At 44.9% G+C, this 27457-nt stretch overlaps 2 protein-coding genes across 3 annotated transcripts in view; one reads left to right on the top strand and one right to left on the bottom strand.

The window, feature by feature from the left end:
* Positions 1-2308, bottom strand: part of CWF19L1 (CWF19 like cell cycle control factor 1) — a 44063-nt gene extending 41755 nt beyond the window's left edge. The window contains exons 1-2 of one of the 2 annotated variants that reach the window (XM_056517201.1): positions 2263-2308; positions 1193-1277 (exon numbers count right to left, since the gene is read on the bottom strand). Coding sequence is in view for 1 of the 2 variants with exons in the window: in XM_056517200.1 (XP_056373175.1) it covers positions 1193-1277; positions 2148-2170 (108 nt within the window). In the remaining variant the exon portion in view is untranslated. The other variant, XM_056517200.1, reaches the window with a different exon arrangement.
* Positions 2309-2368: 60 nt separating this feature from the next.
* Positions 2369-27457, top strand: part of LOC130367488 (troponin I, slow skeletal muscle-like) — a 62452-nt gene continuing 37363 nt past the window's right edge. The window contains exons 1-2 of the mRNA XM_056569911.1: positions 2369-2392; positions 27182-27374. Coding sequence (XP_056425886.1) covers positions 2384-2392; positions 27182-27374 — 202 coding nt within the window. The 5' untranslated portion in view covers positions 2369-2383. The remainder of the gene's footprint in view (positions 2393-27181; positions 27375-27457) is intronic.

Here is a 27457-nt window from a genome sequence, read left to right as displayed (position 1 = left end):
CATCACATAACATTCTCTCCCCCCCATGACAGATAACGTTCTCTCCCCCCCATGACAGATAACATTCTCTCCCCCCCATCACAGATAACGTTCTCTCCCCCCCATCACAGATAACGTTCTCTCCCCCCATCACAGATAACATTCTCTCCCCCCATCACAGATAACATTCTCTCCCCCCATCACAGATAACATTCTCTCCCCCCATCACAGATAACATTCTCTCCCCCCATCACAGATAACGTTCTCTCCCCCCATCACAGATAACATTCTCTCCCCCCATCACAGATAACATTCTCTCCCCCCATCACAGATAACATTCTCTCCCCCCATCACAGATAACATTCTCTCTCCCCCCCATCACAGATAACATTCTCTCCCCATCACAGATAACGTTCTCTCCCCCCCCATCACAGATAACGTTCTCTCCCCCCCCCCCATCACAGATAACGTTCTCCCCCCCCCCCCATCACAGATAACGTTCTCCCCCCCCCCCCATCACAGATAACGTTCTCCCCCCCCCATCACAGATAACGTTCTCCCCCCCCCCATCACAGATAACGTTCTCCCCCCCCCCATCACAGATAACGTTCTCCCCCCCCCCCATCACAGATAACGTTCTCCCCCCCCCCCCCATCACAGATAACGTTCTCCCCCCCCCCATCACAGATAACGTTCTCCCCCCCCCCCATCACAGATAACGTTCTCCCCCCCCCCCCATCACAGATAACGTTCTCCCCCCCCCCCCATCACAGATAACGTTCCCCCCCCCCCTCATCACAGATAACGTTCTCCCCCCCCCCCATCACAGATAACGTTCTCCCCCCCCCATCACAGATAACGTTCCCCCCCCCCCCCTCATCACAGATAACGTTCTCCCCCCATCACAGATAAAGGCAGCGCCTTTTACGTAACTCCTGGTGTTGCGTAAACAGCGTAGCTCACGGTGCTATGTTGTTTGCACAACCTCCTTTAAAGTCAATAGGAGTTACGCAAATTACGTAACTTTCCCACTTCTGCTGCTTCTAGGTTTTTGGAACACCTCTAGGGGCCCCAGACAGTCAGATGACAGGAAAACTGCCATAAGCGGTGGCGTGCACCAAACCACAAAATCCCAATGAGATCAACAGGATTCAGTCTCAAGCGGAATTCCGTAGTATGCACAGGCCCTTAGCCGAGCTGTGTATTTCCTTACATCAAACTGTCCGCTCTTCTTCTGAATCTGGCGCACCCGGTTGAACAGGACGTCAAACTTCCCGTAGACGTCGCCGCAGGCCAATCTGTAAGGAGAGAAAACAAGAAGTCACAAGTCAGTACCGGCAATTACTGTATAATGGTAATGTGGCGTACGGCGCCCCCTGCTGTGATCTATAGGAATAATAGAAGTCAAGGAGAGAAGACGTGATAGTCCAGTGGTCTTTAAACTGTACACTGTTGCAAAACTACAACTCCCAGCATGCCCGGACAGCCAACGGCTGTCCGGGCATGCTGGGAGTTGTAGTTTTGCAACAGCTGAAGGTCCAAAGTTTGGAGATAGTGACAGTCTTATCAGTGTTTTCCTTACAGTTGTTGAAAAACTACTACTCCCAGCATGCCCGGAGTCGTGCAACAGCACACCAGCTGGAAAACACTGGTCTTATGCATACAACTAGGGATGAGCAAACTTACAGTAAATTAGATTCGTCACAAACTTCTCGGCTCGGCAGTTGATGTCTTTTCCTGCATAAATGAGTTCAGCTTTCAGGTGCTCCCGTGGGCTGGAAAAGGTGGATACAGTCCTAGGAGACTCTTTCCTAGGACTGTATCCACCTTTTCCAGCCCACCGGAGCACCGGAAAGCTGAACTAAATTTATGCAGGATAAGTCATCAACTGCCGAGCCGAGAAGTTTGTGACGAATCGAATTTACTGTAAGTTCGCTCATCTCTACATACAACCCACACATCTTACACTGATTCCCAACCTGTGGCGCTCCAGCTGTTGCTAAACTACAAATCCCAGCATGCCCGGACAGCCAACAGCGAAGACCAGAGAGCTACAGGCTCTAAACTACATATACTGTTTCAATATGCAAAACACAGTGAAATGTATATACATATCTATATACAGGCAGGTCTCCCTAGCGCCCCCTCTGGTCACAGCCCATACTCACACCCGCAGCGCCTTCTCCGACATGTCCCTGAGAGTCTCCTACCAAACCACCACCGCCACTTTTTTTTTTTACAGCGTGGAACGCACACAAAGACCTCTTCCGGCCGGGCTCTTACCTGATTGGACGAAACGACGTCACGTGATCGAGCTTGGCGCCCGCTGGCCAGTGGGATTTGTAGTTTCGGCTATCTCGCGGTATTAAGGGGCGGAAGAGGCGGAAAAACTACGATTCCCGCCATGCATCGCGTGAGCTCGTAGCACTATAGATAGAATATAGAATTTTATTTTGTGTGTTTCGGCTTTTGTTACTTTGTAGTCGGATTCCGGGGGATAAATATTCGTCAGAAAAAAAGTTTAGAATTAGGTGGATGACCTGATTATAAAAGGGGAGGTGCTTGTTAGCAATGGGCGTGGTTAACGCAATAGGCGCATTTCTGTGTCCAAATTGGACGTTTAATTTCCGCCGCAATTTTACGTTATTTTGGATAATAGCTGTAAAATTGCGGTGATAATTAAAGGCAGTATGACAAAATAAATGTCCCCGTAAACACGGCCTGACACTGAAAATGAAATTTTAACCCCTTAAGGACTCAGCCCATTTTGGCCTTAAAGGGGTAGTCCGGTGGAAAACTTTTTTTTTTTTATCAACTGGTGCCAGAAAGTTAAACAGATTTGTAAATGACTTCTATTAATAAATCTTAATCCTTCCAGTACTTATTAGCTGCTGAATACTACAGAGGGAATGGTTTTCTTTTTGAAACACAGAGCTCTCTGCTGACATCACAAACACAGTGCTCTCTGCTGACATCTCTGTCCATTTTAGGAACTGTCCAGAGTAGGAGAAAATCCCCATAGCAAACATATGCTGCTCTGGACAGTTCCTAAAATGGACAGAGATGTCAGCAGAGAGCATTGTGTTCCAAAAAGAAAATAATTTCCTCTGTAGTATTCAGCAGCTAATAAGTACTGGAAGGATTAATATTTTTTTAATAGAAGTAATTTACAAATCTGTTTTAACTTCCTGGCACCAGTTGATTTTAAAAAAAGTTTTCCACCGGAGTATCCCTTTAACCCCTTAAGGACCGGGGGTTTTTCCGTTTTTGCATTTTCGTTTTTTGCTCCTTGCCTTTAAAAAATCATAACTCTTTCAATTTTGCACCTAAAAATCCATATGATGGCTTATTTTTTGCACCACCAATTCTACTTTGTAATGACGTCAGTCATTGTGCCCAAAAATCTACGGTGAAACGGGAAAAAAAATCATTGTGAGACAAAATTGAAAAAAAAACCGCCATTTTGTAACTTTTGGGGGCTTCCGTTTCTACGTAGTACATTTTTTGGTAAAAATGACACCTTATCTTTATTCTGTAGGTCCATATGATTAAAATGATACCCTACTTATACAGGTTTGAATTTGTCGCACTTCTGGAAAAAATCATAACTTCATGCAGAAAAATTTATACGTTTAAAATTGTCATCTTCTGACCCCTATAACTTTTTTATTTTTCCGTGTATGGGGCGGTATGAGGGCTCATTTTTTGCGCCGTGATCTGAAGTTTTTAACGGTATCATTTTTGCATTGATAGGACTTATTGATCGCTTTTTATTCATTTTTTCATGATATAAAAAGTGACCAAAAATGCACTATTTTGGACTTTGGAATTTTTTTGCGCGCACGCCATTGACCGTGCGGTTTAATTAACGATATATTTTTATAATTCGGACATTTCCGCACACGGCGATACCATTTATGTTTATTTTTATTTTTATTTACACTGCGTTTTTTCTTTTATGGGAAAAGGGGGGTGATTCAAACTTTTAATAGGGAAGGGGTTAAATGATGTTTATTCACTTTTTTTTTGCACTTTTTTTTTGCAGTGTTATAGGTCCCATAGGGACCTATAACACTGCACACACTGATCTTTTACATTGATCACTGGTTTCTCATAAGAAACCAGTGATCGATGATTCTGCCGCATGACTGCTCATGCCTGGATCTCAGGCACTGAGCTGTCATTCGGCGATCGGACAGCGAGGAGGCAGGTAGGGGCCCTCCCGCTGTCCTGTCAGCTGTTCGGGATGCCGCGATTTCACCGCGGCTATCCCGAACAGCCCACTGAGCTAGCCGGCATGCTTTCGGTTTCACTTTAGACGCGGCGTTCAACTTTGAACGCCGCGTCTAAAGGGTTAATAGCGCGCGGCACAGCGATCAATGCCGCGCGCTATTAGCCACGGGTCCCGGCCGTTGTTAGAGGCCGGGCCCGACCCGCTATGACGCGGGGCCCCGCCGTGGCCCCGCGTTATAGATCGGGAGTGGACACATGACGTTCCAGTACGTCATGTGTCCTTAAGGGGTTAAGGACAATTTTATTTTTATGTTTTCGTTTTTTCCTCCTCGCCTTCAAAAAATCATAACTCTTTTATATTTTCATCCACAGACTAGTATGAGGGCTTGTTTTTTGCGCGACCAGTTGTCCGTTGTAATGCCATCACTCACTTTACCATAAAATGTATGGCGCAACCAAAAAAAAATACTATTTGTGTTGGTTAATTTAAAAGAAAACCACAATTTTGCAAATTTTGGAAGGTTTTGTTTTCACGCCGTACAATTTACGGTAAAAATGACATGTGTTCTTTATTCTTTGGGTTAATACGATTAAAATCATCCCCATGATAACGTACTTTTCTATTACTATTCTATTCTATTTAACCAAACTAGTACATTTAAAATCCCTCTGTTTTGAAGACCTATAACTTTTTCATCTTTCCATATAAGCGGTGGTATGAGGGATCATTTTTTGCGCCATGATCTGTACTTTTTATTGATACCATATTTGCATATATAAAACTTTTAATAAATTTTATATACATTTTTTGGGGGAATAAAATGTTTTAAAAAAGCAGCAATTTTTGACTTTTTTTTTACGTTTACGCCGTTCACTGTACGGTTTCATTATTATATATTAATAGTTCAGATATTTACGCACGTAGCGATACCAAATATGTTTGTAAAATGTTTTTTTTTTTTTTTTTTTTAAATGGGGAAAATAGGACAATTTACGATAACGGCAGGTGGTGGATCCTCCAGGCCTGTGTGGATGATGACGTGAGCTGTGCCAGGTAGCGGAGTCTAAGGTGCCGCTGGTCTTCACCAGAGTCCGCCGTAAAGTGGGATGGTCTTTTCTGTGGCAGACAGCACCCAGGTTGCTACCCCTGGCACAACCTGTACACACACGTTGCTGGGATGTGGTGTGGCACAGAAGGAAACTGGCAAGACGTGGTCAAGGTAGCAGTAGGTCAGGGCAGGCGAAACAGGTGCAGGGTCAGATAACAGAACAAGGATCTGGTACACAGATATCAGGAACACAGAAACACAGTAGCTTTCTCTAGGGCACAAAGGCAACAAAGATCTGTCTGGGAACAAAGGGAGGAGCTGATGCTTAAAGACAGGGTGCAGGTGTAAACACTTAATTAAATGAGTACAGGCCCTTTAAATGTAAAAGCTCCGGCGTGCGCGCGCCCTAGGAGGTGGGGGAACATGTTTCGGGGCTGCAAGGACAGGAAGACCAGGGAGGTGAGTGACGGGCTGGGATTTGCATGCGGGCACGTCCCATGATTTTTTTACTTTTAAACTTTTAGTTTTACACTTTTTATGTCCCCATAGGGGACTATTTATATCAATCATTCGATTGCTAATACTGTTCAGTGCTATGCATAGGACATAGCACTGATCAGTGTTATCGATCATCTTGCTCAATCTCGGACCAGAGCAGAAGACCCGTGGAAGGCAGCAGAGGCAGGTGAGGGGACCTCCGGCTGCCATTCTGGATGATCAAATCTCTGTGGCAGCGCTGCTGGCGATCCGATCATCCATTTTAGTGACCGCAACGCAGATGCCATGATCTGTATTGATCACGGCCTCTGAGGGGTTAATGGCGTACATCCGCACGATCGCGGATATCAGCCATTACTGGCGGGTCCCAGGCTGCTGTCAGCAGCCGGGACCTGCCGCGCATGACCCGAGCATCGCTCCTATGCTTGCGGTTATGTATAGGACTTAAATGTACATCCTGGTGTGTTAAGTACACCCGCACCATGACATACATTTCCGTCCTGCGTCATTAAGGGGTTAAAGGGGTACTCCGGTGGAAAGCACTTTTTTTTCAAATCAACTGATGCCAGAGGGTTAAACATAATTTGCAAATTACTTCTATTGAAAAAAAAGTTAATCATTCCAGTATTTATCAGCTGCTGTGTGCTCCAGATGAAGTTGTGTAGTTTTTTCCAGTGTAACCACACTGCTCTCTGCTGACACCTCTGTCAGTGTCAGGAACTGTCTGGAGGAGGAGAGGTTTGCTATGGGGATTTGCTCCTACTCTGGACAATTCCTGACACCGACAGGTGGCAGCAAAGAGCACTGTGGTCAGACAGAAAAGAACTACACAACATCCTCTGGAGTGTACAGCAGCTGATAAGTACTGGAAGGATTAAGATTTTTTAATAAAAGTAATTTACAAATATGTTTAAATTTATGGAGCCAGTTGATATGAAAAAAATGTTTTCTACCAGAGTGCCCCTTTAATGTAATAAGTTACGTAATAAGGAAACTTTAACAAGTGCAGCGCCTGTGAGCTCGGTTGCCGCCATGACGTGAACTCGTATTGTAAACACGGAGAGAGGTGGGTAGGGGTTTCTGGGAGCTAGCAGGGGGATCTGATAGGTGATGATGTCATCCTGTAGTCCACAGGGAGGCAGACCCGGAACTGATATCCTGTTGTCACACATAAGGTACTGAAAACTAAGGACAGTCAGACTTGTAATCACATGACCAAATTAGAGTAATAAAACGTGAATGCAGCTGTGCTGGAATAAAACAGATGGTACTGTAGTGAGTGTACATGATATGTGCAAATAAAAAACCGAGTGCTCTTTTAACATTTTCTGCTCAGTTTTAGCAAAACCTTAAAGGATAACTCCGGGATGTACAACTTATCCCCAATCCTAAGGATAGGGGGATAAGTGTTAGATTGCAGGGGGCCCAGCGGTCGGACCCCCCGCGATTTAACACTTATCCCCCGTCTCCCTGCATGAAACCCTGCTATGCAGTTCTACGGCAGAGCCGGAGCGCTGCTTTCGGCAATCTTCAGCTCTGTCATAGAACTGCATGGAGGGGGCGTGTCAGCCGCAGCTTCGTGGTGTGGTCAAAAACGCTTGTTTCATGCAGGGAGCCGGGGCTCCATGCGGGAGATCGCGGGGGGTCCCCAGCGGTCGGACACCCCCCCCCCCCCCTCACGATCTAACACTTATCCCCTATCCTTAGGATAGCAGATAAGTTGTACATCCCAGAGTTATCCTTTAACCTCTACATACAGCAGTATCTCAGTGTATGCAGATTTTACCACAGAAATACAAGAAGATACATATATGCAATGTAGAAACTCAGGGGGAGTTTTATCAAAACCTGTCCAGAGGAAAAGTTGCTGAGTTGCCCATAACAACCAATCAGATCGCTTCTTTCATTTTTCATTACAAAAATGAAAGAAGCGATTTGATTGGTTGCTATGGGCAACTGGGCAACTTTTCCTCTGGACAGGTTTTCATAAATCTCCCCATAGACCTTCAGCACTTTAGACACATAGGTTCCTGATCAATAAACCTTACACTACAGCCACCTGAGATACGTTTGGTGTAGCATATGGAACAGTTGTGCTGGGACACCAAATACAGGTTCCCCCATGCTTTTTATAGACCCCAGAATACCCCTTAAAGGACAACTGCACCGCAATATATACTTATCCACTATCTACAAGATAGAGGATAAGTGTTTGATCGCGGGGGGTCCGACCGCTGGGACACCCCCCCCCCCGAGATCTCCCTAACGGGGCGCCGCCATTAGCGCTCATAGTGAGCGCTAAGGCGCGTAGCGTCGACCTAGAGGTCGACGGTGACGCCCCGTCTCCTCCCCGTCCCCATACAGTTCTATGGGGGAGACGGGGAGGCACGAACACTGCCTCCCCGCCTCTCCCATAGAGATGTATGGAGGAGGCGTGCCGGCCGCAACGTCATGCTGCGGCAGGCACGCCCCCTGCACGGGAGAGCCACGGCACAGCCGCGGCCCCGTACAGGAGATCGTGGGGGGTCCCAGCGGTCGGACCCCCCGCGATCAAACACTTATCAGCTATCTTGTAGATAGGGGATAAGTGTATATTGCGCTGCAGTTGTCCTTTAACAGGTCTCAGACTAGACGTTCAGTTATGTGCACCTCCCTCTGATCCTGGGCATGTGGTGGCCCAGTATGGGTGGTGTTACCCCATACTCTTGCAGCCCTGTCAGGCAGCCACCCTATAGTGTCCCCTGGGCCCCCTTTCAAGTCCAGTCTGCAGCCACAAACAGCTACAAGTAGCCACAGTCTGAGGATTGTCAGTCATCAGTCAAGTCAGTCACAGTCAGCACTGTCAAGTCAGCGTGGCCTGCATTAAATTGTCTAGTCCTACTACAAGTCCCAGCAAGCCCTTAACCCCTTAAGGAACCGGGCTTTTTCCGTTTTTTCATTTTCAATTTTTCCTCCTTAACTTTAAAAAATCATAACTCTTAAAAATGTTCACCTAAAATTATATATAATGGCTTAATTTTTGCGTCACTAATTCTACTTTGTAATGACATTAGTCATTTTACCCAAAAATCTACGGTGAAACGGGAAAAAAAATTGATGAAAAAACACTATTTTTGGGGGCTTTTGTTTTGGGGGCTTTTGGGGGCTTTTGTTTTTACGCAGTAAATTTTTTGTCAAAAATGATACCTTATTTTTATTCTGTAGGTCCATACGGTTAAAATGATACCCTACTTGTATAGGTTTGAATTTGTATCACTTCCGAAAAAAATCCTGAATACATGCAGGAAAATTTATATGTTTAAAATGGTCATCTTTTGACCCCTATAACTTTTTTATTTTTCTGTGTTCAGGGCACTTTAAGGACTCATTTTTTGCGCCGTGATCTGAAGTTTTTAGCGGTACCATTTTTGTTCTGATCAGACTTTTTGATCACTTTTTATTCACTTTTTTATGGTATAAAAAGTGATCAAAAATGCGCTATTTTGGACTTTGGAATTTTTTTGCGCGTACGCCATTGAACGAGCGGTTTAAAAAGCGGTATATTTTTATAATTCGGACATTTCCGCACCCGGCGATACCACATATGTTTATTTTTATTATTATTTACATAATGTTTTTTTTTCATTTTTGGAAATGCCGGGTGATTTAAACTTTTATTAGGGGAAGGGATAATTGAAAGGGTTAATGATTTTTGTACACTTTTCTTATGCAATATTATAGCTCCTATAGGGGGGGGCTATAACATTGCATGTACTGATCTTTTACACTGATCGATCCATCTCCATAGGAATGGATCAATCAGGGTTTTCGGCGATTGAATGCTCAAGCCTGGATCTCAGGCTTGAATCATTCATTCGGCGATCGGACTGCAGGAAGGAAGGTAAGAAGACCTCCTCCTGTGCTACAGCTGTTCGGGATGGTGCGATTATACCGCGGCGATCCCGAACAGCTCCCTGAGCTAACCGGCAACTTTCACTTTCGTTTTTTAGCCGCGCGGCTCAGCTTTGAGCGCGCTGCTAAAGGGTTAATAGCGCGCGGCACAGCGATCAGTGCCGCGCGCTATTAGAGGCGGGTCCCCGCTTCACTATGACGCCGGGCCCGCCGCGATATGATGCGGGGTCACCGTGTGACCCCACGTTATATCGCAGGACCGTGACCCAGGACGTACCCATACGTCCTGGGTCCTTAAGAGGTTAAAGGGGTACTACAGTGAAAATTTTTTTTTTTTTTTTTTTTAAATCAACTGGTGCCAGAAAGTTAAACAGATTTGTAAATTACTTTTATTTAAAAATCTTAATCCTTCCAGTACTTTTTAGGGGCTGTATACTACAGAGTAAATGCTTATCTTTTTAGATTTCTCTGATGTCACGACTACAGTGCTCTCTGCTGACCTCTGCTGTCTATTTTAGGTACTGTCCGGAGGAGCATATGTTTGCTATGAGGATTTTCTCCTGTTCTGGACAGTTCTTAAAATGGACAGCAGAGGTCAGTAGAGAGCACTGTGGTCATGACATCAGAGAAATCTAAAAAGATAAGCATTTCCTCTGTAGTATACAGCCCCTAAAAAGTACTGGAAGGATTAAGATTTTTAAATAGAAGTAATTTACAAATCTGTTTAACTTTCTGGCACCAGTTGATTAAAAAAAAAATATAGTTTTCCATGGGAGTACCCCATTAAGGTCTCTGAGTCACTGGTCACCTCTGTGGGCCCTGGCTGAACTGTATAGACCAGTGGTCTTCAACCAGCGGACCTCCAGATGTTGCAAAACTACAACTCCCAGCATGCCCGGACAGCCGTTGGCTGTCCGGGCATGCTGGGAGTTGTAGTTTTGCAACATCTGGAGGTCCGCAGGTTGAAGACCACTGGTATAGACTTTATCATCTGTCTACCCTCAGTAAAGCTACCGTTATCCGTAACTTGGTGTCGGAGTCATTATTGCCCCCCCGTGCTTAGCCCAGGATCCAGCAGTATACCTTCGGGTGGTATCGAGGATAAACTACGCCCTGGCGTCACGAATACAAGGGGGTAATGCCATCTGCCCCTAGGGTAACAACATCTGCCCTCATCACACCCCACTACCACACTCTAGACAACATTCTGATTCTGCTCATTACCAAAACGTTATCTACAGCTAGAGTTGCCACCTTTCTTGCAAAAAAAATACCTGCCATGCAAATTTGCATAATGAATTATATATGCGTGACATCACAGGATACACATATTCGGGGGAAATTTTGTCCTATTCTGACCCCTATAACGTTTCTTTTCTCCTTATACTTGGCTGTGCGAGGACTCATTACTGGCCCGATCTGTATTTTTTAACAGAACCATTTTTGTTTTCATGTAACTTTTTGATCACTTTTTTTTCCATTAAATTCGAGAGTTGCAGTTACTTACTGACTTCAACTCCCAGCATGCCCTCATACAGCCCCTGGCTTAGCAGCTGCCCCCAAAAAAAACTACAACTGCCAGCATGTTGGACTATATAGTATAGGTCAGTGTTTCCCAACCAGGGGTGCCTCCAGCTGTTGCAAAACTACCACTCCCAGCATGCCCAGACAGCCAACGACTGTCCGGGCATGCTGAGAGTGGTAGTTTTGCAACTGCTGGAGGCACTCTGGTTGGGAAACACTGGTATAGGTTATCGTGCAACATTCCGGGAGTTGGAGGATTGGTTGGATAAATAATGGCCATTGCATTGCCGGTATTTTTAATATAAAAATACCGGCAGGGTGGCCAAAATACCACTTAAAGGGGTACTCCACACAAAAAAAAATGTATAAATCCACTGGTGTCAGAAAGTTAAACAGATTTGTAAATTACTTCTATTTAAAAATGTTAATCCTTCCAGTACTTATCAGCTGCTGTATACTACAGAGGAAGTTCTTTTCTTTTTGAACTTCATTTCTGTCTGACCACAGTGTTCTCTGCTGACACCTCTGTCCATTTTAAGAACCATCCAGAGTAGGAGCAAATCCCCATACCAAATCTATGCTGCTCTGGACAGTTCCTAAAATGGACAGAGGTGTCAGCAGAGAGCACTGTGGTCAGACAGAAAGAAAATTCAAAAAGAAAAGAACTTCCTGTGGAGCATACAGCAGCTGATAAGTACTGGAAGGATTAAGATTTTTAAATAGAAGTAATTTACAAATCTGTTTAACTTTCTGACACCAGTTTATTTAAAAAATAAAATAAAAAATGTTTTCCAGTGGAGTACCCCTTTATTATTAAAATACGGGCAAGGTGGCAACCCTATCTACAGCAGAGCCCAATAGAAAAAAAAAAGTGGAGGAACAGGCAGACATAAGTATGTAAAGATTTCCCAGTTCTTCCAGGAGCCCTGGAAATCTCTCATTTTTACCGGAATCTCCCGAATGTTTTGGGAGAGTTATCAAATATGTCCATGAAAAATTCCAAATGCAACCAAAAAATCCTTCATAGCAAGTGTTGAAGTGTAAGACATATAACGTCTGACCTTGACTAGTGATGACCTGCTGTGTGAGAGAAGTCGCAGGGGCAGAGAGCTTTTTACGTCTTACATGACGGGCCGTCAGCAGCTTTCAAAATAGCCATGGAAAAAGAAGGATGAGGAACTGCTGCAGGTGAGACGTGAAACTCCATTCATACCACAAGATCCAGAATGTCAGCAGGGGACGTAACGGGATCTGGAAATTAACTGGGTCAAATCTCTCCCAGATGAGCTAAATAAATCTAAAGGATGCTAACCTATATATAGACCCTACTTTCATAATCTTGGAATTTCCCGGATTAACCTGGAATTAACCCATTAACTTTACAGTCTAGGTTAAAGAGTACCTGTCACCAAGTGAATCTTTTGATATATTGTTCCTTATGCAATTCTAAAACACTTTGCAAATAACTTTCAGTTAAAATTCTCAACCTTAATATTTTTAAAATGTATTTGAAAAAAATCGCCACTAGGTGTCGCTGTTCTTTTCCTTGCCGTAAGCCTAGCAGTGAGTTTGGTATCCTCCTGGCCTGGCAGGAGACCAAACTCAGGAAGTGCCTGTGATACATAGCGAGGCACAGCTCTCGTTCACTGCCTGTCAATCAGACAGACAGGAGCGAGTCCTGTGCCTGCCGTGCTCCTGTGCATGGCCACATTACTAGGCTCCGTCCCCTGTGAAGGACAGCCTGCCAGCCGTGCGTGCCGGACGAGGCTCAGTGCAGCGCTGGATGCAGAGTGCAGCGCTGAATACAGATAGAGTCCTGCGAAGAGGGCGGAAGTGGTCCCCTAGCAGGCTTCAGTGACAATGCACCTTCTGGGGAACACCCACTTTCTCCAGCCTGGAGCTTGCACTATGTGAGCAAGATAACAGGTAAGAAACAGAGCTTTTTAAAGCTCAGAAAAATTTTTTAAGGGTGAGAGGGATGTTAGGAGTAGTTTCTAGACAGCTGAGCTAGTCTAGAAAAGACTGTTTTGTGACAGGTACTCTTTAAAGGGGTACTCCGGTGGAAAAACAATTTTTTTTTTCTTTTTTAAATCAACTGGTGCCAGAAAGTTAAATTGACCTGCGATTTGCTGCGATCGCCGATATGGGGGGATCTCATGACCCCCCTAGGCATTGCCACGGGATGCCTGCTGATAGATATCAGCAGTCATCCCGGTCCGATACGCCCTCTGTCCTTAAGTGACGGGACGCGAGGGAGTATACATACGCCTTTCGTCCCCAAGGAGTTAAAGGGGTACTCCGGTGGAATTTTTTTTAAAATAAACTGATGCCAGAAAGTTCAACAGATTTGTAAATTATAATAGAAGGGGATTGGAGAGGCTCTTACCAATCTGTTAACCCGTGGCCTGAGCTGCCAAATGACACCTACACCCACGGTGTCTAGCAAAAATACAATATGCTGGACGCGTTTCAGTTCCTCCTTAGGACCTTTCTTCAGCAGCTAAAAGTGATCACTTTTAGCTGCTGAAGAAAGGTCCTAAGGAGGACCTGAAACACGTCCAGCCTTAACTACCACTACAAGTGCCACAATATCCAATTTTACCTCTTATAGACAAAGTACCAACGATCATCACAACTCCTGTTTCCTTCATTGGACAGGCACGTAGCACCTATCACGAGGACACAGCTTGGTCGTTACCTACAGAACAGCTGCAGTCCACACAAAAGAAGTCCACTTCCATTACTGCCAAATCGGAGACGGCCGAGTCTCCAGGAGTGGGCCTCTGTGCTAGAGCCGGGATGGCACTGAGACCAGCACACATCTAATCAAGGTACAAACTCTAAATTAAACATTTGCACATCGATCCGTGACTGTCTATTACACTTACCGCTGCTACACTGTGAGACGGCTGAGTCTCCTGCAGCAGGCTCTCTGCCTAGGAGCCAGGATCGATTTTTGCACGAATGAAAGCTCACTGTACACTTACCTTCGAAGTTGATACAAACTACTATAAGTTGGATACAATTGCAGCTTGTGCTGTTGCGCTCTGCATATAAAAATAAAGTACGTTGCTGATATATACCCACACTTGGATTACAGTATATCGGTATTTGTCAGAATCTGCACTAATATTTATTACATGCAATGAGAGAAGAATGTGTTCATTCGGACTACAGTTAATTATACCAGGAGTACAATTCTGAAGTCACTCGTATTATTGTGGACACTTTATACTAATTTATACCATTGTATTTATGTTATTGTTTTTATATTGTTTTATTCAATTACTTGCACACTGATTTTATCTTACACCATCTGTGGTCTAGTTGACCTACAAGGGCCCTGTAGGTCACAGACCACTATAATATTTACTATATATTAACCTGTTGGGGACGAAGGGCGTATGCATACGCCCTTGCGTCGTGGTACTTAAGTATGAAGGGCGTATGTATACGCCCGTTGGAATTTCGGTTCTCGCCGCGTTCCGGGTGGGGAACGGACCGTGGTGATTGCTGCTATCGATCAGCAGGCACCCGTGCAAATGCCCAGGGGGGTCATCAGACCCCCCCCCCCCCATGTCGGCGATCGGCGCAAATCGCAAGTGAATTCACACTTGCGATTTGCACCGATTCCGGGTCATACGGGGTCTATGGTGACCCGGTGACCCAGAATATAAGGAGGATCACGGTTGTCTAAGACACCTACGATCCCCCTGAAGGGATAGGAGTGAGGTGGCAGGGGTGCCACCCCTCCTATCCCTGCTATTGGTCGTCAGAAGCGACGACCAATAGCAGATTGGGGGCAGGGGGGTTAACTTTCTTTTTCCCCGTCCTGCCCACCCACAATAGGCGGGGCAAAACGGGAAAAACGAAGGGGACCGGGCGCCAAAGTCCACTTACCCATCCGGAGGCAGCGGGCAACGGTGATCGGCGGGCGGCGATGTCGTGCGGAAGAAGAGGACGGCTCCCTGGATCCTACGGAAGCCGGTAAGTCGCCTAGTAACATCTGGAGGGCTACAATCTGAGACCACTATACAGTGGTCTCCAACCTGTAGCCCTCCAGATGTTGCAAAACTACAACTCCCAGCATGCCCAGACAGCTGTTTTCTGTCTGGGCATGCTGGGATTTGTAGTTTTGCAACATCTGGAGGGTCACAGTTTGGAGATCACTGTGCAGTGGTCTATAAACTGTAACCCTCCAGATGTTGCAAAACTGCAAATCCCAGCATGCCCAAACAGCAAACTGCTGTCTCGGCATGCTGGGAGTTGTAGTTGCGTACCTCCAGCTGTTGCATAACTACATCTCCCAGCATGCCCTTCGGCGATCAGTTCATGTAGTTGCAACAGCTGGAGGCATACTGGTTGGAAAATACTGAGTTAGGTAACAGAACCTAACTGAAGGTTTTCCAACCAATGTGCCTCCAGCTGTTGCAAAAGTACAACTCCCAGCATGCACGGTCTGTCAGTACATTTTGAGAGTTGTAATTTAGAAACAGCTGGAGGTTTGCCCCCCCCCCCCCCCCCCCCATGTGAATGTACAGGGTACATTCACACGGGCAGGTTTACAGTAAGTTTCCTACTTCAAGTTTGGGCTGTGGCAAATTTTTCGCCGTAGCGCAAACTCCTAGCAGGAAACTCACCGTAACACGCCAGTGCGAGAAAAGTAGGAGAAAGAGTAGAGTAGGAGAAAATCCCCATAGCAAACATATGCTGCTCTGGTCAGTTCCTAAAATGGACACAGATGTCAGCAGAGAGCACTGTGCACGTGATGTCAGCAGAGAGCTCTGTGTTCCAAAAAGAAAAGAATTTCCTCTGTAGTATTCAGCAGCTAATAAGTTCCTAAAATGGACAGAGGTGTCAGCAGTGAGCACTGTGGTCAGACAGAAAGGAAATTCATAAAAAAAAAGAACTTCCTGTGGATCATAACAGCAGCTGATCAGTACTGGAAGGATTAAGATTTTGTAATAGAAGTAATTTACAAATCTGTTTAACTTTCTGGCACCAGTTGATTAAAAAAATAAATAAAATTCCACCGGAGTACCCCTTTAAGGTAAACTGAATATTAGGCTCCATGGTCTTTCACTTAAGAAAATTATCAGAAATAATGATTATATTTTTAGCCGTCAATATGTCGGTATGTGTCATGTGACCTTCAGTACTTGGCCTCCTAGTCATAATTAATACAGTTAATTAGTCGTCAAGGTCGCAGTTGTTACTTTTTAGTCCCTCAGTTCCATTAAGGCTTCCTTCCAGTGTGTAAACATCTCAGCAATGCACATTGGTTGCATTACACATGCACAGGGGTCTGCAAGTAGGGGGCAAGCATCTGGTCTGAGAAGGTGTTGTATTTTTTGGAAATGCCATTCTTAAGGAAGTTGGGGGCTCCAGCCAGTTACATAGCTATAGGTTGCAGCCATATGAGAGCGTTGGGACCTTTAAAGGGGTACTCCAGTGGAAAACTTTTTTTTTTTTTAAATCAACTGGTGCCAGAAAGTTAAACAGATTTGTAAATTATTTCTATTAAAAAATCTTAATCCTTCCAGTTCTTATTAGCTGCTGAATACTACAGAGGAAATTCTTTTCTTTTTGAAATACAGAGCTCTCTGCTGACATGACCACAGTGCTCTCTGCTGACATCTCTGTCCATTTTAAGAACTGTCCAGGGTAGGAGAAAATCCCCATAGAAAACATATGCTGCTCTGGACAGTTCCTAAAATGGACAGAGATGTCAGCAGAGAGCACTGTGCTTGTGATGTCAGCAGAGAGCTCTGTGTTCCAAAAAGAAAAGAATTTCCTCTGTAGTATTCAGCAGCTAATAAGTATTGGAAGGATTAAGATTTTTATAGAAGTAATTTACAAATCTGTTTAACTTTCCTGCACCAGTTGATTTAAAAAAAAAAGTTTTCCACCAGAGTACCCCTTTAAGCCAAACCTCTCTATTCAGAGTGGATGTAATACCCAAATAATACTATCATAAAGCACTCATTGCAGTATTGTGCCAAAGTCATACCACTAAACAGGATTTTAAAAAAATAGTGCTATATAGTATCAAAACTAGGGATGCACCGATATATCGGCGGCCGATACATATCGGCCAAAAATAGCTGTTTCGGGGAAATGCCGAAACAACTAAAAATGTGCCGATAATGACCCACCTCCCCTGCCCGCCCACAGCACAAGTTGCAAACACTGCCAGTGGCAGAGGCACTTGTGGGGGGTACAGGGGGGGCCGGGCGCAACATCTGGGGGGGGGGGGGGTCGCGCTCTCTGTGATAGGAATACTTCTTTTTATGTGCCCGGGCCGGCTCCCGTGTGTGGCTGCAGGTGGGGGCCGGCCAGCGCATATAAAACCTAATACTGTATACTAAAAACCAGGGGGCCTCCAGCTGTTGTGAAACTACAACTCCCAGCATGCCAGGACCGGCAAAGTCTGTCCGGGCATGCTGGGAGTTGTAGTTTCACAACAGCTGGAGGCCCCTGGTTTTTAGTATACAGTATTAGTTTTTATATGCTCTGGTCGGCCCCCGCCTGCAGCCACACACGGGAGCCGGCCCGGGCACATAAAAAGAAGTATTCCTAATCCTATCCCGGACATCCCTGTGTCCCGCAAAAATCTTTTTGGGACATAAGGATGTCCGCTGGTCACTCACCATTCCCCGGCGTCCTCCTGCGATCCTCCTTCGGTCCTTCGCTTCTCCGCCTCTATGGTTGTACGCACGGGACGTCACTGACGTCCCGTGCGTACAACCATAGAGACGCAGGAGGACCGCAGGATCGTCGCAGGAGAACGCACGCTGGCCGGGGCCTGGTAAGTGACCGCGTCATCTTCTTGAGTTTTCCGGTCACCGCTCCCCCGGTCCCGGCACCTACTGCTATGATCCATAGGCCATAGCAGTAGATGTAACCCCGGGCCGGAGGAGCGGTGACCGGATCACTGTGGGGGCAGCAGTACAGACATACAGCCTCCAGCTATACACTGTATATGGCTGGAAGCTGTATGTCTGTGAGGGGAAGATGCCTACTATTGTGGGGGAGCTGCCTAATATTGTTGGGGGGCAGCTGCCTACAAATGGGGAGGGGGGAGCTGCCTAATATTGTTGGGGGGGAGCTGCCTAATATTGTTGGGGGGAGCTGCCTAAAATTGTTGGGGGGGAAGCTGCCTAATATTGTTGGGGGGGAGCTGCCTAATATTGTTGGGGGGAAGCTGCCTAATATTGTGGGGGGGAGCTGCCTACAAATGTGGGGGAGCTGCCTAATATTGTGGGGGGAGCTGCCTAATATTGTGGGGGGGAGCTGCCTAATATTGTGGGGGGGGGGAGCTGCCTAATATTGTGGGGGGGAGCTGCCTAATATTGTGGGGGGGAGCTGCCTAATATTGTTGGGGGGGAGCTGCCTAATATTGTGGGGGGGAGCTGCCTACAAATGTGGGGGAGCTGCCTAATATTGTTGGGGGGGAAGCTGCCTAATATTGTTGGGGGGGGGGGAGCTGCCTAATATTGTTGGGGGGGAGCTGCCTAATATTGTTGGGGGGGAGCTGCCTAATATTGTTGGGGGGAGAGCTGCCTATTAATGTGGGGGAACTCCCGACCTAATGTGGGGGAGCTGGCAATCTAATGTGGGGGAATCTAATGAGCGGAGCGCTGCATTTTACCAGAAGACGGGGAGAAGTCATTTTCGGTTTCAGTATCGGTTTCGGCCAGACATTTTTTTTTATTTCGGTTTCGTTTCGGTCGTGAAATTTCCATTTCGGTGCACCTCTAATCAAAACCATGATATACCACCATATAGGACAAAAACTGTTCTCATATACCAAGCCAAACTAATTCCACCACAGAGGACACAAATAACACTGCTATATTGTGTCCAAGTAATACATGTAAACAGGATAAAAACCATTCCGCACGTACAGGACTCAAACAATTCTAATAAACCAAGCCCAAATTATTCCACCATACAGTGCCCAAATAACAGTACTATATGGGGTCTACCGGATCAAAATAACAGTGTCTGAATAATATTGTTATGCAGGGCTAAAATATCAGTGCTATATAGTGCCTATACAATACTGCCATACATGCAGTGCTATAAAGTGCCTATATAATACTGCCATACAGGGCCCATATGTTACTGCTATATAGAGTCTGAATAATACTGCCATGCAGGGCCCATATGTTACTGCTATATAGTGTCTGAATAATACTGCCATGCAGGGCCCATATGTTACTGCTATATAGAGTCTGAATAATACTGCCATACAGGGCCCATATGTTACTGCTATATAGAGTCTGAATAATACTGCCATACAGGGTCCATATGTTACTGCTATATAGAGTCTGAATAATACTGCCATGCAGGGCTAAAATATATGTGCTATAAAGTGTCTGGAAAAAACTGCAATACGTGCAGTGCTATACAGTGCTTATATAATAGTACCATATAGGGCCCAAATATTAGTGCCATATAGTACAACTGCTATAAAGGATGGAATAGATTTAGAACATATTAGAACATAGAAAAATTCAAAACCTGGACTGTTGGTGGCCTTGAGGACTGGGTTCCCCAGTATGAATAACACTGCAATACAGGACCCAAATAGCAGTGCCATGCTATGCCCAATAATAGTATTACAATTCTGAAGACTAAAAGCTGGATGCGAGCCTGGTCGATATATATATATATACATATGTATGGTCGATATATATGTAGTAGATGGAGTGATGGAGACCCCTTATGGGAATGTCGGAGGTCTATCACAGTGTTTGCTCCAGCTAGCCTCAGGCCCTCATATATAGTAAATTGGGATCTGATCATGGTGCGACCCTGCCGTATTGCACTGTGTACTTTTTTAAGCTTCAAAATCTGCTACAAATCAATCACATCTGAACAAGGCCTTAACAGAAAATATGCCTATTATTGCAGCTATATAGGAGCATACTCCAGGCAGATTTGCCATTCGGGTGGCGGCCATATTGGTTGTCACCTTGTTTTCCCAGTAACACATATAAAACAAAAAACTAAAATGTAATGGAGTTGTCTATTTGACAGAATGGGTTCCCTCAGAGCTGAAATCTACTGGTGAATTTGCTCTTTTTGGGGAAAATGCCCTTTGTATGATGCCAGATCCTCTTTGTTTATATGAGGTGCAGCAGCTGCGGGCTGGTGATCTATGTTCTGGGCCAGCGTCCTTAGGTTTTTGCTTTATACCAGGAGATTCCAAGGTTTATTTTTAGTCCAGTTATGTGGCTCCTATTTATATGGAACTCGAGCATAAGGTCAGGAGAATGAGTAACAATAGAAGCGTCTGCTTTGTCCTCCATATAGACGGCGGTGAGTTTCGTCACGCATGCCTGGAGTGTTGGATCATACTGTTATTCCTCCGCAAATATAACTACAGCCACATCTTTTCATAAACCTATAGTATTAGAGGAGACCCCATTCCCATAATCTTATGGGTTTAAGGGTGCGTTTACACTTGTCCCTATTGGCGGCGATATAGTTCGTACAGAATTCTGCCAAAGTTTTGTGTGGAGTTCTCTTTTAAAGGGGTTATCCAAGAAAAAACTTTTTTTTATATACAGTACAGACCAAAAGTTTGGACACATCTTCTCATTCAGAGTTTTCTTTATTTTCATGACTATGAACATTGTAGATTCACACTGAAGGCATCAAAACTATGAATTAACACATGTGGAATTATAGACATAACAAAAAAGTGTCATATTCTCGGTTCTAGCCACCTTTTGCTTTGATTACTGCTTTGCACACTCTTGGCATTCTCTTGTTGAGCTTCAAGAGGTAGTCACCTGAAATGGTCTTCCAACAGTCTTGAAGGAGTTCCCAGAGATGCTTAGCACTTGTTGGCCCTTTTTGCCTTCACTCTGCGGTCCAGCTCACCCCAAACCATCTCGATTGGGTTCAGGTCCGGTGACTGTGGAGGGCAGGTCATCTGGCGCAGCACCCCATCACTCTCCTTCTTGGTCAAATAGCCCTTACACAGCCTGGAGGTGTTTGGGGTCATTGTCCTGATGAAAAATAAATGATGGTCCAACTAAACGCAAACCGGATGGAATAGCAGCCGCTGCAAGATGCTGTGGTAGCCATGCTGGTTCAGTATGCCTTCAATTTTGAATAAATCTCCAACAGTGTCACCAGCAAAGCACCCCCACACCATCACACCTCCTCCTCCACACCAGCACACCTGTGAAGTGAAAACCATTTCAGGTGACTACCTCTTGAAGCTCAACAAGAGAATGCAAAGAGTGTGCAAAGCATCCAGCACACCTCCTCCTCCATGCTTCATGGTGGGAACCAGGCCTGTAGAGTCCATCCATTCACCTTTTCTGCGTCGCACAAAGACACGGTGGTTAGAACCACAGATCTCAAATTTGGACTCATCAGACCAAAGCAGAGATTTCCACTGGTCTAATGTCCATTCCTTGTGTTCTCTCTTCTGCTTGTTGCCTGTCCTTAGCAGTGGTTTCCTAGCAGATATTCTACCATGAAGGCCTCACACAGTCTCCTCTGTTGTTCTAGAGATGTGTCTGCTGCTAGAACTCTGTGCGGCATTGACCTGGTCTCTAATCTGAGCTGCTGTTGATTTCTGAGATTGCTGGTGACTCGGGTGAACTTATCCTCCGCAGCAGAGGTGACTCTTGGTCGTCCTTTCCTGGGGCGCTCCGCATGTCAGACAGTTTCTTTGTAGCTCTTGATGGTTTTTGTGACTGCACTTTTGGACACTTTCCACCTAGAATATGACATATTTTCAGTTGTTTCACACTTTTTTGTTATGTATATAATTCCACACGTGTTACTTCATAGTTTTGATTCCTTCAGTGTGAATCCACAATTTTCATAGTCATGAAAATAAAGAAAACTCTTTGAATGAGAAGATGTGTCCAAACTTTTGGTCTGTACTGTATATCAACTGGCTTCAGAAAGTTAAACAGATCTGTAAATGACTTCTATTAAAAAATCTTAATCCTTTCAGTACTTATGAGCTGCTGAAGTTCAGTTGTTCTTTTCTGTCTAAGTGCTCTCTGATGACACGTGTCTAGGGAACTGTCCAGAGTAGAAGCAAATCCCCATAGCAAACCTCTTCTACTCTGTGCAGTTCCCGCGACAAGCAGAGATGTCAGCAGAGAGCACTGTTGCCAGACAGAAAAGAACAACTCAACTTCAGCAGCTGATAATTATAAGAAGGATTAAGATTTTTTAATAGAAGTAATTTACAAATTTGTTTAACTTTCTGGAGCCAGTGGATATATAAAAATAATTTTTTCCCTGGAATCCCCCTTTAAGGTCTATTCACACGTACAGTATTCTGCGCAGATTTGATGCGCAGATTTGATGTGCAGGATTTTCTGCTGCAGATTTCAATGTAAACTGAACACAGCTTGAAATCCTGCATATCAAATCTGCAGGGAACTTCGCGTAGTGGATGGGGGGACACGCTTTGATCAAAAAGTGGGCTAAGAGCCTCCATTTTTTGACCAAGAGTGCTGCTGCAACTTTCTTTTTTTGTAAGATTTGTAATTACTTCTATAAAAAAAATCTTAATCCTTCCAGTACTTATCAGCTGCTGTTATGATCCATGTAAAGTTCTTTTCTTTATGAATTTCCTTTCTGCTGACACCTCTGTCCTTTTTAGGAACTGTCAGGAGCAGGAGAGGTTTTCTATGGGTGTTTGCTCCTACTCTGGACTGTTCTTAAAATGGACAGAGGTGTCAGCAGAGAGCAATGTGGTCAGGCAGAGAGGAAATTCAAAAAGAAAAGAACAGCTGCTAGAATTAATAATATTTTTTAATAGAAATAATTTACAAATCTGTTTAACTTTCTGGCACCAGTTGATTTAAAAAAAATATGTTTTCCAGTGGAGTACCCCTTTAATGCCCACTTTCCTAATATTGCACATAGACTTTAATGCACACAGTCCCGATATTGCAAGTGTATGTTAGAAGGTATATTGGCACTCAGTCCCATTTAATATGGTATATTCCATAGCTATATTTGTATTAGCATTTTTACGCTTAGCTACATCTTGGAGTTATCTGTATCTTAAAGGGGTACTCCGGTGGAAAACCTTTTTTTTTTTTTTTTTTTTTTTAATCAACTGGTGTTTTAGAAAGTTAAACAGATGTTGTAAATTGCTTCTATTAAAAAATCTTAATCCTTCCTGTACTTATTAGCTGCTGAATACTACAGAGGAAATTCTATTCTTTTTGAAACACAGAGCTCTCTGCTCACATCATGACCACAGTGCTCTCTGCTGACACCTCTGTCCATTTTAGGAACTGTCCGGAGTAGGAGAAAACATATGCTGCTCTGGACAGTTCCTAAAATGGACAGAGATGTCAGCAGAGAGCACTGTGGTCATGATGTGAGCAGAGAGCTCTGTGTTCCAAAAAGAAAAAAAAGAATTTCCTCTGTAGTATTCAGCAGCTAAAAAGTATTGGAAGGATTAAAATTTTTTAATAGAAGTAATTAACAAATCTGTTTAACTTTCTGGCACCAGTTAATTAAAAAAAAAAAAAGTTTTCCACCGGAGTACCCCTTTAAGGTCCACACATGTGGTCTGTGCGTAAGTCCTTTGTGTTGTAGATCCTCTGCATTTCCTCCGCCTTAATTCGTCAGGGATCTTTTTGGCTGTGCGATCGTCTCTTTCATGTCTTGTGCGGCACTGATGGCGGCCGTTGTTATAATTTAATATCACGTCTGCTGTAATATTTTATCAAGAAAAAAATAAAAGTGATGTTTTAAAGGTTCCCTTTACATAAGTTTTTTTTTGTACAGCTGATATATAGGTGCAAGAGCACCTTTCAGAACTAATATGGTGGATCTCCAGTGGCCCTTTTAAGGGCTGGGTCACACGGGGCACATCCACAGCGTATTTGACGCTGCAGATGCACAGAGGGACTGGAGAGCGAGCTCCGGGTAGTGGCCAGGTAGTTCTGTGTGTCAGCTCGTAGTGACGGATTTCTACAGCGGGAAATACTTCACTACGAGGGGACACACAGAGCTACTTGGCCGCAACTGGGATCGCTCTGCAGGTCCTCTGTGACTGCCATCGGCACATCCTAAGCGTGAAATAAGCTGGGGATGCGCCCCCTGTAACCCTGCCCTAAGGGTGAATTAACACGCAGCAGATTTAATGGAAGATTTTCTGTAACTGTCTTATTCTTCTGAAATATTCCCATTCGGGTGTATGGCATTGACTTTCGGTCACAAAAATTTACACACAATAGAAGTTGATAAACGTTTGATCACCGGGGTCAAAGCACCCGGACCCGGAACGATCACACAAACGTTTGAGAACACATGGCCAACCCTCCATTCACTGCTATGGGACTGATGGAGTTCTGGGCGGAGGAAGGGGGTGGTCAGGCCACTGGGATCCCCAGTGATTATTAAAATGCTCAAGTATGCTTGCATGTCTAATGTTCCCTCCACTGTTATGGGACTGTGATCTGGGGCGGTGGGAGGGGTCCGATCCCCAGGACCCCAAGCAATAATACAAATGCTCAAGAACACTTGGCGGGGGCATCTCGTTCAGCTATCTACTTCTGCTTTCGAAAGGGCCACTCCATTTTTGAGATCAGACCCCCAGTGATCATTAAAATGCTCAAGAACGCTGCATGCATGGCTAACGTTCCATCCACTGCTATGGGACTGTGATCTGGGGTGGGGGGAGGGGTCTGATCCCCAGGACCCCAAGCGATAATACAAATGCTCAAGAACACTTACAGGGGCAACCGCCCATTCACTGCTAAGGGACTCACAGAGATCTCATTCAGCTATCTACGTCTGCTTTCGAAAGGGGCACTCAGGGACCTCCATTTTTGAGATCGGACCACCAGTGATCACTGTAAATAGGTGAAAGGTGGCAATTATACCACAGTGGCAGACCATGATGGTTGCTTTGGGGCCCTTGGAGAAAAGGGGTCTCTTTCTGGTTGGCCCCATTCCTTTCACTTATAAGTAATAAATTGTGCAGATCCACACTCTCCAGGGAACTGCATTGTCAACAAATAAATTTAGGGGGAGTACTAACCAATTGGTCTTAATAAGCACCAGACCCCCAACACCAAATCAGATGCCATAATAGGAAGCCCATTTCGATATTTGCTATAGACCCCCTTTCTTCTATGTACCACACTGGTGACAATTGATGCAGTTTTCACTGACCCTATATACTTGAGGCATCCTGGGCCCCTTACATTTGGCAGGTGGCACCTATGGGTGTAGCTATAGAGGTAGCAGTCGCACCGGGGCCCTGGTGCCTAAGGGGGCCCCAAAGCACATCTGCCCCATAAGAGTCCAGGATTACAATTGGCATATGGGGCCCTGTTGAAGATTTAGCATCAGGTCCCAGAAGCTACAAGCTACACCTCTGGTGGCACAGTACGGCATGGTGGCCAGGGCCACATAGGATTGCCACCTGGCTGGTATTTTACCGGCACAGACGGTATTTTGGACACCCTGCCAGTATTTTTATATTAAAAATACCGGCAATGCAATGGCTGGTATTTATCCAACCAATCCTCTAACTCACAGAATGTTGCACCATAACCTATACCAGTGTTTCCCCACCAGAGCACCTCCAGCTGTTGCAAAACTACCACTCCCAGCATGCCCGGACAGCCGTTGGCTTTTTGCAACAGCTGGAGGCACCCCTGGTTGGGAAACATTGACCTATAATATATACTACTATATAGTCCAACATGCTGGGAGTGGTAGTTTTTCAACAGCTGGAGGCACCCCTGGTTGAAAACACTGACCTATTATATATACTACTAACATGCTGGAAGTTGTAGTTTTGCAACAACTGGAGGCACCCCTGGTTGGGAAACACTGACCTATTATATATACTATTAACATGCTGAGAGTTGTAGTTTTGCAACAACTGGAGGCACCCCTGGTTGGGAAACACTGACCTATTATATATACTACTAACATGTTGGGAGTTGTAGTTTTGCAACAGCTGGAGGCACCTCTGGTTGGGATACACTCACCTATACTATATGCTACTATATAGTCCAACATGCTGGGAGTTGTAGTTTTGCAACAGCTGGAGGCACCTCTGGTTGGGAAACACTGACCTATACTATATACTACTATATAGTCAAACATGCTGGGAGTTGTAGTTTTGCAACAGCTGGAGGCACCCCTGGTTGGGAAACACTGACCTCTACTATATACTACTATATAGTCAAACATGCTGGGAGTTGTAGTTTTGCAACAGCTGGAGGCACCCCTGGTTGGGAAACACTGACCTCTACTATATACTACTATATAGTCCAACATGCTGGGAGTTGTAGTTTTGCAACAGCTGGAGGCACCCCTGGTTGGGAAACACTGACCTATACTATATACTACTTTATAGTCCAACATGCTGGGAGTTGTAGTTTTCATTTGGGGCAGCTGCTAAGCCAGGGGCTGTATCAGGGCATGCTGGGAGTTGTAGTTACCAACTAACTGCAACTCCCAAATGTAATTTTAAAAAAGCGACCAAAAAGTCACATCAAAACAAAAATGGTCCTGTTAAAAACTACAGATCGGGGTGCAAAAAATGACCCTCATACAGTCCGTATAAGGAGTAAAAAAAGTTATAGGAGTCAAAATAGGACAAAATTTCCCCCACATATGTGTATCCTGTGATGTCACGCATACACATTTACATAACGAATTATGCAAATTAGCATGGCCGGTATTTTTTGGCAAGAAAGGTGGCGACCCTAGGCTCCCAGTAGGCCATAATCCTCTCCGTCTTACTTGTAATATCTGTTATTCTTTAGCTTCAGCCGTCGACAAGCAAAGGTTTAGTAGGTAATTGGTGGCTGGCACCCGGGCCCATGCGTGAGCTGAAAATTTGGCTTAAGGAATGAAGCTGTAACTTCACCCCAACACATGTCCCCGGTGTGGGTAATTTTAGGTACAATGAATGTGTAAAACGGTCAAGGCTCTTTCCATTACAAAGGGCACCTTGTAATGAAGCTCCATATACGATATAGGATGGGACGGCAGGCGGCAGATCTGCCCACAATGCCACAAGGATCAGATTTCCAGCAGACAAGGCCATGGGCAGGAAAGATGCTATTTTAACAAACCATTCAGAAGGGGAAGGCGAGAGAAGGACAAGAGACCTGCAGCAGCTCAGTCACTCCGACTCCACTGTCCAGCTGATCCCTAGAACACAAAGACAAGGTAAACTATTACAAAGGGCCGATGGCTACCATATAACTCTATGGTAATCACTTAAAAATTATATATATATATATATATATATA

Source organism: Hyla sarda, chromosome 4, assembly GCF_029499605.1.
Source record: "Hyla sarda isolate aHylSar1 chromosome 4, aHylSar1.hap1, whole genome shotgun sequence".
Classification (NCBI taxonomy): domain Eukaryota; kingdom Metazoa; phylum Chordata; class Amphibia; order Anura; family Hylidae; genus Hyla; species Hyla sarda.
Note: the sequence above shows the minus strand (reverse complement) of the source record. Positions and strands in the feature narration are given on the sequence as shown.